The sequence below is a fragment of the Mustela putorius genome, unplaced genomic scaffold, assembly GCF_011764305.1.
Source record: "Mustela putorius furo isolate JIRA1106 unplaced genomic scaffold, ASM1176430v1.1 tig00000127_pilon_pilon_pilon, whole genome shotgun sequence".
NCBI lineage: Eukaryota > Metazoa > Chordata > Mammalia > Carnivora > Mustelidae > Mustela > Mustela putorius.
Window position 1 is genome coordinate 14363327 of NW_025421288.1, and position 19481 is coordinate 14382807.

Below are 19481 nucleotides of genomic sequence, written 5' to 3' on the forward strand. Positions count from 1 at the left end.
ATTTGTGAGGATGTAATTGATAAAGGGCTGATATTCTAAAGATAGGAAGAACTTAAATGAACACCCCCCCCGCCAAATAATTGGGTCAAAACGGGCAAAGGACCCAGATAGCCATTTCTCTAGAGAAGACATCCAGATGGCCAGCAGACACAGGAGAAGATGCTCATATCAAGGAAGCAGAAATCAAAGCCACAATGAGATTCCACTTGACACTGTCAGAATGGCTAGAATCAGAAAGATAAGAAACAACAGGTGTTGGCGAGGATGCGGAGGAAGAGGAACCTTGTACACCACTGGTGGGAGGGCGAGCTGGGGCGGCCACTCTGGAGAACAGTGTGGAGGTTCCTCAAAATTTTTAAAAAAGAAATACCCTATGATCCAGTCATCGCACTACGGGGCAACTACCCAGAGAAAATAAAAACACTAATCTGAAAAGATCTACGCACGTCCAGGTTTTTTTTTTTTCCTTTTTAAAGATTTTATTTATTTATTTGACAGAGATCACAAGAGCAGCAGGCAGAGAGAGAGAGGAGGAAGCAGTCTCCCTGCTGAGCAGAGAGCCTGATGCGGGACTCGATCCCAGGACCCTTGGATCATGACCTGAGCCGAAGGCAGAGGCTTTAACCCACTGAGCCAGCCAGGTGCCCCAATGCATGTCTATGTTTATTGGAGCATTATTTTAAATAGCCAAGACATGGAAGCAACTCTGTGTCCACTGATGGATAAATGGGGACACACACGGACACACACACACACACACACACACACACACACACAGGACTATTACTCAGCCATAAAAAAGGATGCGATCTTGCCATTTGCAAGGGGGAACCAGAGGAGCCAGTGATGGAGGGCACTGATGCGTGTGGCTATAAATTTCTAAATGTGTCACTGAAGCCGGGAGATGAAGAAGAGCTGAGCTTGTGACGTAAAAATAAGCGAATTACTATAAAATCTTCCTAGGCTTTCAGAATTATAAGCCAAACTGAAAGAAAGGATGAATTCAAAAAAGAAACCCATACACTACGGCTGCTAAGAGCTACAATATGTATCGTAGTCACATAAACTGATCATAAGGGGACCCAGTCCCCAAACAGGCAAAACACAACGGGCAATCTTCAAACTAACAGGTCAACAGGTGCCAACGGGTGGTAAGAGCCATCAGATGTCGGAGGAGAAAGGCGGCAGGAGGGGCTGAGGGCTGAGGGTCCCCCGAGCTCCCGGGAAAAGGCTGTGGGTTTGACCGTGAGGACGTATCAGGTTTTGGTGTGTTTCTCCCACTCGGGTGAATACCCGGATCCCCGTTCACCCCCATCCTTGAGCTCCTGGATCATCGTGTTTGAATGATCCGACTGGCTTCTCTCGTTAGTTCCTCTTTCCTTCCAGCCTTGGGCACCCAGCCTATGAGGAGGCAGACCCATCTGTCACTGGCCAGTGGGCATTCAACAGGCCCCGAGACGCAGCCATGAGCCCTGTGTCCACCTGCAGTGGGGCTGCTGACTACTTAAGACGCCGCCATCACCACGGGGAAGGAACGCCAGGTCTGGGTGCTGCTTCCAGGGGTGCTCAGCTCAGCACCCCTCCCGTCCCCACCCCCGACTTCATAGCCGAAGCACTTTATAACCACCAGAGGCCTCAGTGGGCGGCCAGGCCAGGAAGTTACAGCTGAGTTGGCCCTGATACAGACCAGCACTTCCTTTTTGGGATTCTGCTGAGGACCCCAGACACCACGTCTCTTTCATGGTTTTCTCTCCTTCCAGATGGAGCCTTCAGGTGAAACTGCCTTACGAGGAGGCCACGGTCTCCTTCGAAACATGGCACCCGTAACAGCAGCCTGGAGCCTGGCTTACGTCTCCCCCCAAAATCCAGGGCTTCGAGGACACAGAGACGGTGTCTTCTGTAGTTTCAGGGCATCGCCTGCACCCAATCCTACAAGGTCAGCTGGACCAACCACCTCCCCCCGCCCCCCACCCCGGCACGCAGGAGGGCAGCTTCTCGGCACAAGGAACCGAACACCCCGCCCACTCCAGTGATTCCTCTCGGCTCCGCGCCGCCAGCCGGCAAGGAAGTGGGCAAAGCCCGCTCCAGAAGGACGGTCTGCACCACAGAGGGAAGGTGTGTGGGGTTTCGCAGTGGGCCACTATTTTTATCTGCATGAATCAGCAGCCTTAAGCTGTTTCTGTCAGAGAAGCCAATGGGCAAATACCATGACACATTTCATCAGTGACTTTATGGATAAATATTTCAAAGGTATCCTGCGACACGGACGCCGAGCTGGGAAACACACGCGCTTTATCAAAGACCGCCCACCCGACGGAAGAACAGCCTTCTAGAGCTTGTAGATGAGATGCCGGAGAGCTGTGGGAACCCCCTGGAGATCTTCAGGGTGCCTGCTAAGGAATGTGCTGGTTCATAACACGTGTCTTTGGGTCTCTTCTGGGGTCCGAGCCCCACCCCGTGCACCTGCTGTCAACACCAGCAGAAACCTTGAAATGTCCTTTGCTAGGGCCAGAGACTTAAAACCTGGTCAGAAAAAGAAACCCCTGAGGCAGGTCGTTTCTCCCTCAGAGCGTCATGCCCGTGTTAGGGTTCAAGGAGAAAAGCAAACCCATCATCTGAGGGGCGCCTGGGAGGCTCTGTCGGTTAAGTGTCTGACTCTGGGGTTTTGGCTCAGGTCGTGATCTCGAGGTCGTGAGATCGAGCGCTGCTCGGGCCCTGCGTCCAGTACCGAGTCTGCTTGGGACTCCTGCTCTCCCTCGCGCTTCCCACTTGTGCACCGCTCACTCCCTCTGTCTTCTTGTTCGCAGGAGCTTTGTCCTATAAAGTCACTGAACAGGTGTTCCTAGGGTCCACACAGGGCTAGGTCCCGGCAAGCCTCTGTCCACAGTTCACGTCACAGGACTGGCTGGATGGGTGTTTCCGTGTAAGGACACTGGGTTTGATGCACACGGCTTGCTCACCGACACGGACCTCACGGAAGCAGGCTGCAGCTCAGGCCTGCAGGGAGCTTAGCGGACACACGTGTTTCCGCCGTAAGCACGTTCCTGGGCTCAGCATCACTACAGAGCTCCGGGAGTGCGACACCTCGGGGCTGTTGTATGCAGTTAAACATCCACAAAGAACACAGAAATGTAACCAAAAAACCAAAAAAAAAAAAAAAAAGAAAGAAAGAAAGGAAAGACACATGCTGCATGCTGCAGGATTTTATTTTGGGGTTACAAATAAATCTGAGCAGGGAGTTCCCAATCGCGGAGCCTACAAATAAGGAGACAGGTGGGAGGGGTCTGCAGTGCCCCCTTCTCAAGCCTCACTGACAAGACGGGGGGATCCTCACTCCCCACCCCTCATCACCAGTCCCTGGTCTGTCCCCTGGGGGGTCCGTCCCCGCCTGCGGGAGAAAGAAAGGTGAACCAGTGGCTGGAATCTTCCGTGGCCGGCACACATCACATACTTATTAAGACATCTCAGTATGTTAGCTTCTCCGTTTAAAAAAAAAAAAAAAGAAAAGAGCCCAGAATCCAAAACAGACTCAGAAGAAACACATGGGAACAAAAGAGTCTTTGTACCGATTTTATAAACTGTGATTCTTCCCACAGTGTTGAAATGAGTAAGAGTCCCGGAGCACTGACTCTGAGTCCCACTGAAATATTCACGAAGATTCTGAACTCCGTCTTCAGAAGAGCGCGCACCGTTCCATGCCCCGTGGAGCCCGTGCCGGCCTCCCCCTGACCTGTGCCCTGGGTCATTTCACTGCCCGGCTTGAGAGCGGTCAGGCTGCAGGGAGTGGGCCTGTCCTGTGGGCCGGAATGGGAGGGCTGAGGCCACCAGAGGGGGAGCATGTCAGTCAGCGCAAGCTACTACCTCGGGGGTGATGAGTTCCCCATCTCCGAAGGGGTTCAAACGGGGGGATCAAACAAGGGAAGCTGAGGTCGTGAGGACATGATAATCGCCGCAGGCAGGGTCCAGGCGGCCTTTGAGAACCTGCAACACCATGAGTCACGGGTCCAGTTTCCCAGATGTCACAAAACGCACTCTCCCCTAGGAGGACGGCTTGGGCTCCACAATCCCTTCGTCACTTAGGAGAGGCTCCAGGAATCACAGTACTCTCCCCTCCCTTCTGCCCTGGAGCCCAAAGATGCTAGAAGGCGGGGCTGGTCTCTGAAGGGAGAGGTCTGACAGCTGCGCCACCAGCCGGAAGCCCATTCCGTGAAGCAGGAGCTCTCGGGGCTGACCAGGCATGGATCGCGGGCTTGAGCTCGGTACGTTCACGGAGATGGGAAACAGAGTGCGGTTGTCAGGGCAACGTCCCCCCCGAAAAGGGCCTTCCTGCAGAACGATCCCGCACGCTCTCCTGCTGGCTTCCATCCGGACAGTGAGATCGGGTCCCAGAGCTCGGAACGGAGAAGACGGGACACGGTGTACAGCGAGGGCTTTGGTTTGGAGGCCGATCACCGTGACGGTGGGGTGTCTAAGGCGCTCTTCTCCAGGAGGAACCAGGTGCCCCCAGCAAGTCCTCATGGGGCAGAATCGGGACCAGAGAAGGAGCAGGTCACAGGACTGGTGAGACAGGTGCATGCCCAAGGTGGGCAGTGCTGGAGGGCGTGATGCGCCCCACGACCCTGAGCCCAGACCGGCAGCAGGTCCACCTTCCAGCCCCCACCATGCCTGTGCCGGAGGAAGGAGGGGAGAGACGGGCCGACGGGCGGTGCGGGTGACCGAGAGCGACAGCCCGTACCTCCCGGGTGGGCCGGCGGGTGTGCACAAGGATCCAGTCTAACAGGACTCCGGGGCTGACACAGCCCTGCAGAGTGAGAGCATCGATGAAGCTTCTAGAACAGCAGGGTACGAGGGACACCCACGAGAATGCAGGGCGCCCGAGACCCGCCACTCCTTTCATCTCTGTGACTTCCCGCATTCGCACCCACGCTCGTTAGCGTGCATCGTGAGCAGCAAGTAGGCTTCTGTGGAAAAGTCTGAGAGCGTCATGAGGGGCGGGACGCCGGCGCTCACGCTGGGCTCGGCCCTAAGGAGGGTGCTCAGTGTCGCTGTGACACGGTCAGGACGGGCTTTGTCTCAGGGCTCCCGTGAGGACTCGGCGCTGGGGACAGGAGTACGAGGTCCCAGGACTGCTGTAAGGAGGGACAGACACAGCCGCTTCTGATGCACGTTTCGTATCTGGTGGTTCCAGAGCCAGGAGTCCCCACATCAAAGCGACATTAGGGCTGGTTTCCCGTGAAGCTGGGAGAATCCGTTTCCTGGCCTTATCCAACCTCCCACGGCCCGGCGCTCCTGAGCGCAACGGCCCCTCCTCCGTCCATGAGCCCAGCGGCCCCGCAGCGTCCGGCGGCCCCGCAGCGTCCGGCGGCCCCGCAGCGTCCGGCGGCCCCGCAGCGACCGGCGGCCCCGCAGCGTCCGGCGGCCCTGCAGCGTCCAGCGGCCCCTCTGACCTGCGCTTCCTCCCAGGTGGGGAGGGGGAGGCTCTCCTTGGCCTCCCGACACAAAGAAGGCGTGGACCCCGCTCACTACAGGGCAGCTGTCTGTGCCACCCGACAGGCACCGGGATGAGGACGGTGACCAGGACGGTGACAAGGATGCTGGTGGGGAGGGGGAGCGGAGGGGAGCACCAGAGTCAAGATCTCCGGCGTCACGGGCCACACGGTCTGTACGGCGTCAACCCCGCTGCTGTCTCGCGAGAGCAAGCATGGAGAAAACACAAGGAAGTGGCTGCAGCCGTGATCCAATAAAACGTTATTTACAGAGAGAAGGCAATGGGCCAGATGTGGTCCAAACCTGCCAGCCCCGATGTCGTGTCTTCCGGGCTGCAGTCATTCCGCCGCCGCCCGGACGAGGCTTAGACAGCCTGCCCCCCCCCCGTGAGCAGTAGGGCCTCCCGGTGCTTCCTTGCCCCACAGACTCCGGCTCTGCCTCCTCTCCACCATGTCAGCCGAAAGAGCCAGGTCTCCTCAGCCTGGACCCTGCGACAGAGATGAAACTGGAGCCCATTTCTCTGGTGGTGTCACGGGACGGTTGGAAGGGAAGCCACTGAAAGGGTGGGGACGTTTGTTACCACCCACACCCGAGTCTGAGCTGACTGATGCACATGCCGAGGGCTCGTCATTGATACTGCATGTCATTCTCGCTCCTTCCCAGGTGCCCACCCTGGCTAGTGTGGGAGGCCCAGCGGAGCCCCCACATCACCACGCCAGGGAAGAGACGACCGGCTGCAGGGGCTGGTCCGGCCATTCTCAGCGCATCCGAAACAGCCAGAATGCGCAGAAGCCACCCACGGGCTCCCCACAATGAAGTCATACTCCACCAAGGGAGGGCACGAAGCACGGGCACCGGCCACCGCGTCAACAAGTCCCGAATGCAGTATGAGCGAGAGGAGCCAGCCCCAGAGTCACGTAGTGTAGACTCCACGGCTACGAGAGAGACCGACCCACAGAGACAAGAAGCAGACCCGAGGGTGTCAGGCCCCGGGGTGAGGGAGGGTGGTGGGAAGGGTTTCTTTTGGGGGACGCCGGTGTTCTAACGCTCCTGTGGCAGGGCTGGCTTGCACCTGTGACTAACACCCCAAACCGGCCAACTGTCCACGTTGCATGGCAGGTGGGGCTGCCCAGCCGGTGAATCGGTCTCAGTAAGGCTGTTTCAAAGAGACATGTAAGCACCCAGCCCTGGGAAATCGAGGCCCGGGGCCACTGCCACTCCTCCCACTGCTCAGAGGGACCGCGTATGGCCTGCCTGGACCTCAGCCAGAGCTGGGCAGCTTGGCCACGGCAAGTCAGGACAAGGGGGCTGAGATGCAGAAAACTATCTGGTTGGTGGGTTTCTTCAGGTGGTGACGTCGTCACCAGTGACCAGGGGCAGTGTTCTCTGGGCCGTCCTTAACCTCACCTAGCCCTGACACGCCCCTTTGTTAGGGGTCAGCGGCTGGCCCGTGGGGGCCATCAGAGTGCCACTGCGTGGGTCCGTGATTTTGAGAACCGCTGTCCGATCCAGCCCCGCACCGGGCTCTCTGCTCCACGGGACGCCTGCTTCTCCCTCTCCCACGCCCCCTGCTTGTGTTCCCTCTCTCGCTATCTCTCTCTGTCAAATAAATAAAATCTTAAAAAAAAATAATAAAATAAAGGATGAAAAACATCACCCATTTTCCTTTGACTATAAATCCTGGTGAGTCAAATTTAGCATAACAAATATTGCTTTTTAAAAAACTTTGAGTCTTTCCATGGGCAATATTTATTCGCCATTTCCATAAGCCCATCGAAACTTCTTAGAATTACCACAATCTGTCTGACTCCGTATCTTCCACTGAAAACGTCTTCTTCTAGCGGAAACTGTGATGTTCTCGGAAGAACAGAAAACATTTTGGGGACATCCGGTTCCGGGCAAACGCGCTGGTTCCGGCTTGCCGATGGGTATCTTCCGACGAGGACTAAGTTTCTTTGAGGAAACGGAGTCGTTGTCTCTCGCGAGGGTCCCAGGAAAACCTCGTTTCCAGACGTACCAGTTCTCTCAAACCGTGGCCTGTAGGACGCGAGGCCTCATCTCAGACTCTCCAGAAATTGGACGAGTAGGGACTCTTCCAACTCCGTCAGCGACAGAAGCACCAGGGGCCTGTTGGGCCCCACGGCTGCGCTGTCCCGGCCAGGGGGCCGCGGGCGTAGAGAATGCAGCGCATGGCAGGCGGGACCCCCACCGCTGACTCTGGGCCCATTCCCAGGAAACCAGTTCTATTTCCCACTAATTAGAGCCACTTTCCCCAGCCAGACCCTCCAAGACCCCACGTGGAGGCCACCCGCCAGAGAGGCAGATGCCGTGCTCCCCGTACATGCGTCCCGGGGGGTGCCACACAGGCACAACTATCTGAACACACAGAGGACGTCCTCGCACACCCGCGAGGACGGCCACCCCATAAACCAAAGAAGAGGCAAGGGCTGGTGAGGACGGGGAGAGCCCCCGCGGACGGGGACGCGACGTGGGGCAGCCGCCACGGAAGAGGCCACATGGTCTCTCAGAAAACAGACCACAGACTCGCCGCGGGGCCCAGCCAGCTCACAGCCAGGGTGTCCACCGGCAGTGAAGACAGGGCTTGGAGAACCTCCTGCTACCCGCGTTCACAGCAGCGTAGTTCACAACAGCCAAGCGGTGGGAGCGCCCGACGGTCTGGCCTCGGACGAACGGAACCACGAGACGCGGCCCATCCACACACCATCACGCGGCCTTAGAAAGTACAGACATTCGACACCTGCTCCGGCGTGGATGGACTCTGGGGACACGATGCTCAGCGAATAAGGCAGATACGAAAGGACAAATATTGTAAAATTCCACTCACATGGGGTCTCTCGAGTCTCCAGATTCATGGGGACGGAGAGTGGACAGCAGCACCGGGGCCGGGGGAGGGATGGGCGTTGGTATCTCCGGGGGACAGAGAGTGGACGGTGGGTGCTGGGGCTGGATGGGGGTCAGGGTCTCAGGGGGACAAACAGTGGATGGTGGGCGCTGGTGCCATGGGAGGGACGGGGTCAGGGTCTCAGGGGGACAGAGGTTCTATATGGGAAGGTGGAAAGTTCTGGAGACAGACAGCGGGGACGGCTGCACCACAGCGTGAATGCACTTAGTGCCCCTGAACTCTGCATCTAAAATAGCTAAAGTGGTGATTTCTACATTATGTAAATTTTACCGTGATTGAAAGGAAAGGAATATCTAAGTTCTCTTGAAAAGCAAGGAGATCTGGCGACAGCGTGTGTGAGTTTTACCACGAGTTTTGAAAAGCAGACGTGAAATAACACACGGACACCCCAGACACTCACTTCTTCGTGTAGATCCAGGGTCTGTCTGTGGCCCCCCCCGCCGCACATCGCAGGGGCCAAGCGCGTCGGGCCTGCGTCCGCTCCTCCTGCTCGCTCTGTCCCCCGCCCGCCCGCACCTGCTTGCTGTGCCACCACCGTCCCAGGCTTCCCAGCCCGAGAAGTGACCCTCTCCACCCGCCTTCGTGCACGTCCGACCCATGCTCCCGGGGAAGCCTGCCGCGCCCCAGACGACAGGACCCCCAGACGCCTCACCTGGAGCTGTGCCCCCCCCCACTGCCACCGTATTTTATCACTCACGAGACGGCGCGGTGCCAGACGCTCACTTCCAGTGGCGGACGAGGCCACCCCTATGCCTTCCCCAGCACGACTGGTTTCAAACACCACGGATGACACGGTGACAGGGGAGCAGGGAGCCCAAGGACAGGTGAGACACAGCCGTCACCAAGTGGTTGGCAGCATGACCTACCGGGGGAGCCTGGGGGGAGCGGGGGCCGGTCCTGTGCATCCTCGGGTCTCAAAGACACACGGGAGGCTTCGGCTAAGTATTTGTTGAGCCTGAGATGGACCTGGAACCTCAGGTGAGTGTCAGGGACCCCTCACAGGTCCCACCCACGTAAAAGCCAGTTCCCCAGCGGTAAGAACCTCAAGGTGGGGCCCCCTGCCAAGGGACACACGGCATTTGCGGGAAGTCTGTGTCACACGGGTGGGCACCAAGCAGTCTCCTGTGCTTCCCAGAGAGCCCTGGGGGTCCCACAAGAGCCTGCCGGCTCTAGAGAACCAGGAGCAGAGACGGGGCTCAGCTCCTGGCAAAGCGGATTAAATGGTAATCTACCCTAAACGCCGATGGATAAGTATTCTGCAGGGACATAGGACATCCCCATGATGGGCAGAGCCATCCCAGATGAGCAGTGTGAGGTTTGGGGAGGCGAGGTCACTCAGGAGACAAGACCAGTCATTTGAGCCAGCAGGCTTAACTTCTGGAGCTTTCCGTTCTTAAGCTGCCTGCATCTTGCCGGGGACTAGGCTGCAGAACAGAGCAGCAGAGCCCCTCCCGGACCTGGGAGAGGCTTGGGCAGCCTGTGCCGGTTACCCTACAACCTTCCCCGTGCCCTTCCAGCCCAACAGCTGGGCCTGTGATTCCATTTCGCAGATGGAGGAACGGAGTCTCACATGAGTGTGCGGCCCCACGAACGTGGTCAGCCAGGACCCTGGGCTCAGAGCCGCACGGGGTCATCCAGAGTCCAACTCGGAAGGTCGCCCGCGTTTCCAACACCCTCAAACCTCCGGCCATGACCGGGTCTGTTCTGCCCGGCCGTGAGGATGCCGGAGCCGGGCGCTCGGCTTCAACGGAGACACGAGTCACAGACGCTGCCCCAGACAGCGCTTGTCCAAGACGACAATGCCCATGGAAAGGCAGCTCCAGAGCACCTGGGAATCCCAAGTCCTGGAGCGTGCCGCAACCTTGTCCTGAGGTCTTTCTTCGGGATGCCAGCGAGCGTCTTAACCGGACCCCATGTTGTGTGTTGCTCTCAGTAAAGCTCAGACTTGGAGCCCCCACCGTGCCAAGCCTGGGTGTCCCACCGGGGCCCGCACCCCATCCCAGCGGCACCAGAGGACCCACATGTGGGCCTCGCTCCAGGACCCCGAGGGGTGACGTCTTGCACTAACAGAGCCCAGTGTGGCCTTACTAACATCAGCGTGGGTGGGGACAGCTCCCTCGTGTGTGAAGGGCATTCTTGAAATGCCAGGTCTCTGGAGCTTATTCCTAAATGTTGAACAAACAAACAAATAAAAAACCCGATGGAAAGGAATCCCCGTCCTAACACCAACCCGAGGGCCTCCGCCCGCCGTTAAAACCAAGGACGACCGGAGTAGGGCCACCGCACGCTTCGCTGTTGATTTCTCTATGTTGTTGGCAATCCCGGGGCTTCTGGGGACCACGCCGGCAGGTGGAAGCCCAGGGGAAAGCAGTGCACAGCCGGCGAGAGCCGGCCAGGTCAGTGATGGCCAGGCATCGCCCCTCCATGGACCTACCTGCCCCCGACATGCACCCCTACAGAAGAGGGGGCAGACGCTGTGAGCAAGTGAACTCTGAAGACCCCAAATGGCCGAGAAATCACAGTGGCACCCTGGGTGATCCCCGACAGGACCCAGCCAGCACAGAACCTCACGGAACCTTGCGGAAGGCAACGACATTCCTCATTCGCAAGCCGCTCCTCGGGCTCCCGTCCCCTCCCGGGGATTTCTCCACTGGCCTGGCCTTTCTGAAAATGCTGCCGGTAGCTCCAGTGTCTCAGTCTCCGTCTGTAGCAGGAGACGGGTGCCCTGTGCCGCCCAGGCCCCGGTTCTCCACTCGGTGCTGGGACGTGACTGCGGGCAGCCCCGCACGGGCTGCGACACTGTGCAGAGGGACTCTGGGCTTCGTCAAGGTCATGGGATCGATGCTGCTCATGCCGGGAAGGAAAGCTGAAAATCACCCAAGAGCAGACCCCCGAAGGCATCCACGCCGAGAGGAGAACCAGGGATGGAGAGTGCAGACGTCGCCTACAGGTCCCTAAGCCGAGTGGCGATGAGAAAACGTGCCCCCGAAACCAGAACCGGGAACCGCCAGCCTTTCACGGAGATCTGCGGACCGGCGCTACAGAGGACCCACCTGGGTAGACCCTCAGGTCCCGACTGAGGCTCACCTCCCATCCAGAGGGGCTTCAGGTGGGGACGGGAGGCCACATCATCAGTCCCCTGCTGAGCCCCCAACCCTGTAATGTCCTCAGCGCCCAGGGAGCCGGGGCGGCCGGCTGCCGTGGACGACCCAGGCACCAGCACGTTCTTGAAAACGGCTTTCTTCTGGGCACATGGACTCGGTCCTGGACTGGGTGTGACTGTGACCCTGGCCTGTGACCCAAGTTCTGTGCCTGGGCCGTGCGTGGGGACAGTAGGGACCCTTGACCACGGTGAGCCTGCTGCTGGGAGCTGCTCGGGGGATGCCCGTGTCTCCCCCGTGGCCCCTGAAGAGGCGGGCAAGCGTGACGGGGAAGGCAGGGCTTGTGGAAACCTCGTCTGGGCCGAGACACAGGGTTGTCCCCGTTTGACTCAGGAGCTGACTATTTCCGGAACACAAAACCACTTGTTGGGTCAACCAAAAACGCAGTGTTGGGGGGCGCCTGGGTGGCTCAGTGGGTTAAGCCGCTGCCTTCGGCTCAGGTCATGATCTCAGGGTCCTGGGGTCGAGTCCCGCATCGGACTCTCTGCTCAGCAAGGAGCCTGCTTCCTCCTCTCTCTCTCTCTGCCTACCTCTTTGCCTACTTGTGATCTCTGTCAAATAAATAAATAAAATCTTAAAAAAACAAAAACAAAAACAAAAACGCAGTGTTGGGGAGACACTCTCACGAAAACCTCATGTAGGGTTTATGGCCAGAGGCCTGTGGCAGCCACACTTTATGTTGGTGTACGCACGAGTGTATTTGTGTGTGCATGTGCACACGCATGTGAGCGTATGTCTGTCCCCCTGTGTCCTGGTGCACATCACCTTCTCATTCCTCCCTTCAATGTGCCCCGCCCTGGCCCCCTTGTGCTCCCCCAAGGTCCGGGTTGCTAGAAGGTTCTTTCTGATCCCGCTGGAAGGCTCTGGCTCAGGCTTGGAGAGAGGGACTCTGGGGTGTGAGGTCGGCAGGGTCCCCATAAGCGGGGTCACACAGGCCTGGCAGGTCACGGAACATCAAACCAGTGCTCCCAGTTACAGGCCATCTGATCCTCAGCACGGCGGAGTCTGGCTCCACGAGCCCTCGCTGGCTCCCAGCGCTTTCCACTACAGGCGGGTAGCGGGGAGTTTCCCCACGCTGTCAGAAAAGCTGTCACAGGCCCACCTGCTCCTGGCTGCTGGCCAGGACTCCTGTGAGGTCACAAGCCAGCGGAAGGTGCTCACGATCCTTCCGGACCCTCACGCACATCCACCTGGGGGGTGAACATGCTTTGCTCAGCTCAGGGAGAGCAGCGGCGGCGGACAGACCCTTCTGGGCCCCACCCCGGCCCTGCCCGCTTCTCTCCTGCCTGGCGCCTGTGGTGCATTCTCGGGGGCACCCTTGGGGCTGCAGGAGACTGACCTCAAGCTCCTTCCCAGCCTTGCTCCCCACCATCACGGTCCCTTCCGCCATCTTGCTCAACTAATCAGTTAATCGGGAAACTCTCCGTCCCGGCCCCAAACAGGTGCCAGTCACAGAGCACCCTTCGCCCACACTCCCACTCGCGCCATGGCACCCCGCGGTGCAGACATAAAGACACAGGCTGACCAGCCGGCTGACCAGTCATCACTTCCAGAACAGTGCGGTCCAACACAGCGGGCGCTGAGCCCCTGGAGAACAAGGGACCAAACCTAAATTTTATTTGATTGTAATCAAATTTAAGGAGCCGCATGCGTGCTGTGGCCACCGTATGGGTAGTGCGGCCCTGGAATATTTTGGAATCCAGAACCCTCGCTCACACTCTGTGAGATCTCCTCTGAGTTGCTCACCTCCCGGTGGCAACATCAGATTGTCACGTGGGAATGCGACTACTATTGGACAGGTTGGTGTCACGTTACGGTCTCCTTCCGCGGTTGCCTCCGCACATCTGACTCAGTCAAACCCCAGGTCCGGCATGTCACGTGCCCGCTCTTGAGTCTGACTTCCTGGCTTGGGCACTGGTCTCTGCCCAGCCCTGACTCCTGGCTCACTGGCTTCCTTGCTGCTCTTAAATAGACGGGTGCACTGTGACCCCAGGGCCTTTGCACGTGCTGGTTCCAGACCCTGGAAGGCTCCCCCACAGGGACGCTGAATGGCCTGCACTCCCCCTGCCTTTCTCAGTCTCTGCTCACGGTCCGAGGCCACGCGAGGGGCCAGCCATGAAAGACCCTCCCCCACGTCTCTCCTTACTTCAATGTTCTTCACGTTATTTGCCAACCCGGACGTGTTATGTGTTTCTCTCTTTCCTTGTGAATCACCAGTCTGGCCGGCGTGTACCCCTGACAACAGGGGTGCGGTTTTGTTCACCGGCGTGTTTCCCCAGCACCCAGAACAGAGTGTGGGAACTCTGTGTGCTGCCTGAAATAATGAACTGGAAACCCGATTATTTTCGTCACAGAGATGCCGTGTTCCAGCCCAGACATTTCCACTCACCCAGGTCTCCAGACCCGAATCTAGAAATACGATTCCCACGTGCTTATTTCTATGGAACACAGAGTTTGAATCCCAGATAAAATTTCCAGAAAAAGTTGAAAGAAAACGTGTAACAGTGAATGGCCTGCCCAACTGCTCACCCTATGCAGGGGTGACGGGCTGCAGGGCGAGGAGGGGCCCGGCCAGGCCACAGAGTGGACGAGGTGGGCCGTGGTGAGCGGGGGGGGGGGGGGGGCGGGGGACTGCTGTGCCAGATGGAGCGCCCGCACCTTCCCAAGGGGCAGGGGTCCCTAGCCCCAGCCAGATGCCAACTCACGCAAAGTCTGCCTTTCCTAATTTTTCAAGGGAAGCTGGAAGTCTGAATTTTTATACAAAATTCCTGGATATTTAAATGTTGTCAAAGAATTTCATTCTTCTTAAAAACTCTGAGCAGGCCGTCGTCAAACGCTCTGGGGTGAGATTCACCCTCTGGACGGCACGTGGTTAACTGTCCAAGAACAGCTGATTCCAGCCACAGGGTAAGTGAGAGCAGGTGCCGTGTGTTCTCCACACGGTGTGTGGGGTCCCAAGGTGTGAGGCAGGCACCCCCGGCGCCCAGGTCCCGCCTCGGTGAGCTGCTGCTGAACATGCCAGAAAGACACAGCACCAGAAGAAAAGAGAAATGAAAATGGTATTTGGTTGGACAGAAAAAATAGTTTTTTGTCATTCACCATGGCCAGGGCTGAGCTGAAACCGACAAAACCTGTCATCTGCAAGGGTCCTGGGGCCACTTCTCCAGAACACGCGTGGTGGGGAGTGAGGAATGAGGGGGAAGCCTCCAGTCTCTGATGTCCCCAGGCATGTGTCCCGGTACCCTCAGCTGTGGCTCCAGCCCTGCTCCCTGCCCCGGGGGCCAGCCTGCTCCCAACAGGGTACTGCTGAAGACAGCAGGCCACACCCATAGCACCCTCAGATCTCGCCCTGCGGAGTGCCACCCCCACCCCACCCCCCCTTAACTGCTGTACTTATCCCAGGCGAGTGGCTCGCAACAGCGGGAACTGGTCCTCCCTCACCTGGCGGCCAGAAGTCTGAAACCCAGGTGTGGGCAGGGCCGAGCTCCCTCCGGAGGCGCTGGCGGAGGCTCCTCCCTGCTCCTCCGGCTACTCCAGGCATGCCCAGCTGTGTCCGGGTCCCCTCAGCATGGCCTCTGTGGTCACGTGGCCCCTCCTCCATGCGTCTGTGTGTCTGCGCGTTTAATGCCACCTTCCCCGACCTGGGTAGTTTCCCAGTGTCCGCTCCCATCACCTGCGGCATGAAAGACAGCACGACGGGGGAGGTCCTGTGCTCGACGTCAGCGTGGAGCATGGGGTCACGGGGAGACGGAACTGTCCCGACCGTGCTCTGAAACCCGCGTGGACTTCCACGCCATGAGCCACGAGCCACTCGCGAGCAGGTTGGGCTCTGAGTCACTGAACAAAGAAACGGATCGGAAACGTGCCCAGAGGGAGTCAGGAAGAGAGGCGCCCACTGAGTGCATTCACTCGGCTTCCCAGAAAACGTGCAACAGCGGACCAGACGTCCCTGCGGGGTCAGATCGCCTTTGTCACAGGCCTGGCCTCCTGCCCGGGGCAGCTGCTTCACGAGAGCACGATTAGCACAGAGAGCACGCGGTCCCCGGCAGGGCGCCCGGCGCACCGGCTCGGATCGTGCGCGCCTGGGAGGAGGGGTTCTCCCCCGTCTACACCATGGAATGAGTGAGTGTGACGTGCGCTCCATGCCAAGTGCACGAGACCCGGGGCCTGAAGGGCGACAGCCTCGGCTTCAGAAAAGACACAGGTCACTTTGGTGAGCTCAGAGCTCCCCTGGGGGACGTGCCAGGCCAGGAACCATCGGGGGATTCGCGGAATGCAGAGCTTGAAGACACAGAACCATCGTGAGACAGAACCGGCAGGCGTCTGCGCGAGGGGCAGCCACACCCTGGGGTTTAAAACTCAGTTCCTCTCGGTTTCCTACTGTGGCCTCTCTCCGGCTCGAACGTCGAGTGCGGTGGTCAAGGACGATCACAGGGTCCGGCGGGAGCACGAGGGGAGGGGGGAGCCCCAGGAGTCCGGCGGGAGCACGAGGTGAGGGGGAGCCCCAGGAGTCCGGCGGGAGCACGAGGGGAGGGGGAGCCCCAGGAGTCCGGCGGGAGCACGAGGGGAGGGGGGAGCCCCAGGAGGAAGGCTCCGCGGCAGGCGGGGCAGAGAACTGCGCCCACTGGAAGGCAGGCCACGCCACGGCCACTGTGCTCCCCTGCACCAGAGGACTCCACGCCACGGCCTCTGTCCTTCCTGCCCACCTGCCCTCACACTTCCCGCCTGTGTGAGCACCGGACGCCGGACCTCCGAAGGCCTCGCCGTCCACGCCCCCGGCTCACCATTCCCCGCACTTCTCCGCAGCTGGATGTCCGAGCGGCAGCTGCTGAACGCAGCCAGGGGACAAGAGAACCGGGACACAGACCAGGGAGAAAGGCCACCCCTCCCCATCCGCATGCCGGGTGCTGGAGCAAAGCTGGGGAACACCCCGGGAGCCCCTTTTGGGAGGGAGGGAGGATTCATCTGTCCCGTGTGTCAGCCCGAGTCCTGCAGGGAACAGACCAGGAGGACGTGTGTGTGAATGTGTGTGTGTGCGCGCCCGTGCGTGTGTACACATAATTAAGAGATTATTTTAAGAAACTGGACATTATGAATGTGGACATCCACGGTTTGTAGGACAGACCGGCAAGCTGGGAACTCAGGCAGGCTTTCGTGACATCTTGAGGCTGAGTTTTGTCTTCTCTGGGAAACCTGTTTGTTGTTTCCGTGAAGGCTTCCTGCCCATCAGAGGCCGCCCACGCACGCGACGGAGGGTTCATCTCCTTTACTGTAACTCCGCTGGCTGCAGACGTTAAGTTAACCACAAACACGGTCACAGCCACACCCGCACAAGGGTTTGATGGGACGGCTGGGGGCGCCTCGCCGAGCACACCCTGCACCCCGGCTGCCGCGGCTGCCCACTCTCCCCCTCACGCGGCCCTTCTCCATCTTCAGACTCCTTTCCATTCTGTTTTCAGAATCAACACCCACTTGGTTTTTTGCTTTGCTCCCTTGGACTAATGATCCAAAGCACAGAGGATCCCTGATGTTCCCTCCATGCCGGGACACAAGACACGCCGCATGCAGAGGGAGGGGTCGCCTTCACCCCGGACACCAGAGCGCCGGACTGGAGGTCAGGAGGCCTGGAGGCCACAGACTTGGCCGCTAACTGCATTTGCATTCCCATGCCTCCATCCCAGCAGAACTCCGTTTTGCCTATAAATTAGGAATAAACATCCCTACCCCATCGGGTTGTTGAATACCAAATGAGAACATCCAGAAGAGCATTTGTGAGCTTTAAACTTCTGGGCAACAGGAAGGATTCGTCCTCACCGCCACCACCGCCGCCACCACCACCGCCACCACCATTGTCATCACCGTGACCATCATCAACATCATCGCTTTATAGGTTGAATTTTCTCCCCACGAAATTCAGTTTGTGAAATCTTAACCCCCAGTATGTTGGTATTTGGAGATAGGGCTTTTGGGCGGTGATGAGGGTTAAGTGTGGTCATAAGGGTGGGGCCCCAACAGATGGAACAGTTTCCAGGAGGAGAGGATGAGGCGGAGGAAGCCGCCCCCTGTACGCACGGAGGAAAGAAAAGCCAGTGGTCGTTCGCCGTCTGTTAGCGGCACCCCCGCTGGGAGCACGAAGACCTCCCACAGAAGGGGGCCCCCGGCCAGGTGGTTACTGGCTGGGGTGACGGTTTAGCCGGGGCACCAACGGGGAAGGCCACCTATGTGCCATCTGCCCGGACGCCCTGCGTAGCTGCTTTCGTGGAGCGCCAAGTGGGGGCCACAGGGCATTGCCCCAGAGGGTCAGAAACGGCCCTTCTGTATGACCCAAGGGCTTCCTGTGGGTCGAAGGGCATTAGCTGTCCTTTTTAAGCAATTTCAGCAATGTTTTCACTTAAAAATAAAAGAGGACCAAAGAAATGTATGATTTAGTGGCAAAAAAATATTTAAACCAAGACCATCACTGAGCCACAGCAAAGCCCGAAGGGGTAGACATGGCCATAAAGAAGTAGCAGGCGCCTCTAGTCACCGCTGGCCCAGAGGACATGTCCCTGGAGAGAAACCACAGACTTTCCAGACCCATGAACAAACCAGAAAGTCACGATCATGAGCCGTTTTGCTCTGCCTGAAACTCACGAGATTGAAACCACAGTCCAGCCACCGTGACGGCAAACCAACGAAACGTTGAACGGCGGTCATGAGACGTTTGGCCCGTTCTCGAGACATCAGACCCATACTTGTTAGTAATGCCTTGGAAGCATATTAGGAAAACCATCCACGCGTGTCAGCTCTAAATTAAAGACCCCTCTTGGCTCAAGAAGATGCAAAAATTACTTCCAAATAGAAATGACACTTGGATTCTCGGTCAAGTGGAAACACTGGACAGTCCGGAGGGTCAGAGAGCATTGCTGTAACGTTAACGCATTAGCCAAAGAAATTCGTTTCCACCCTAGACTATCGGGTCAGCTGCGTCGAAATCAGATAAGCCCCGTGTCCCCATGATGGGACCCGGACTCTACCGCAATTCAAAGACAAGTAGGACGGCAGCTTCGCGCCGGCCCCATGAGGCGCTGTGCTGACACTGGGCCGGAGCTGCTCCCCAGCGCTCGGGGACCACAGGCTCCGTGGGGCTGCCAGGTGACCACAGGCCTCCTCCCAAGACAGAGTCACGAAGGCCTTTCCGGAGCCGCCTCCTCCAAGCCCCCACCAAGACGAAACACCGTGGCAAACAGCAGACCGAGACGTGTCCACAGCTCCAGCACGAAGGAGGGACGACAGTGCCACGGGCGCAGGCGCCGTCCCCAGCGAGCCAGGACCCCTCGTGCCCAGCACCCGCTCCGTGGGGAACCCTGCACCCCGGGGGCGCCGGCTCCGAGAGCCCCCTTACCTGGAACGGGGTCTGGCTGTTGTAGTTCTTCTGCTCCTTGTTCCCGCCCCGGAAGAGCAGCACTCGGGCACAGCTGTCCTGCGGACGGAAGAGAGAAACCTGTTTGTGGGTCGGGCCACCGACGGGCTCCACCGGACCGGCTCAGAGGCTGAGCGCCCAGGGAACTAGGGACGCGCCCGTGTGAGGTCCCCAGGGGCACCTCTGGTCATCGCGGCGGTGAGGAGGAGGGCGAAGGGCCCTGCTCCCTACTGGGTGAGGTTTAACTCTCGCAAACTCTCTGGACGACCTGGCGGAATCCATGAGCACGTCTAGCCCGGGCACCCGGCTCTGTGCGACCGTGGGCCAAAGAACAACGTCCTGTGCATGTGGAGAAAATATGCGACGGCACACACTGGAAGGAAAACACAAGAAGAAAGGGAAAACCTGGAGGCAGCATTATTGTTCTGACAGAAAGGACAGTGGGAATGCATTCTAGAACATTCTTCATCTAGAAGGCTGTACGGAAAAACAAGGGAGATCCACAAAC

At 58.5% G+C, this 19481-nt stretch overlaps 1 protein-coding gene across 1 annotated transcript in view; it reads right to left on the bottom strand.

Annotated features, from left to right (window-relative positions):
- SHANK2 (SH3 and multiple ankyrin repeat domains 2) overlaps positions 1 to 19481 on the bottom strand; it is a 449254-nt gene that overhangs the window by 325213 nt on the left and 104560 nt on the right. Inside the window, exon 9 of the mRNA XM_045066358.1 lies at positions 18956 to 19033. Coding sequence (XP_044922293.1) covers positions 18956 to 19033 — 78 coding nt within the window. The remainder of the gene's footprint in view (positions 1 to 18955; positions 19034 to 19481) is intronic.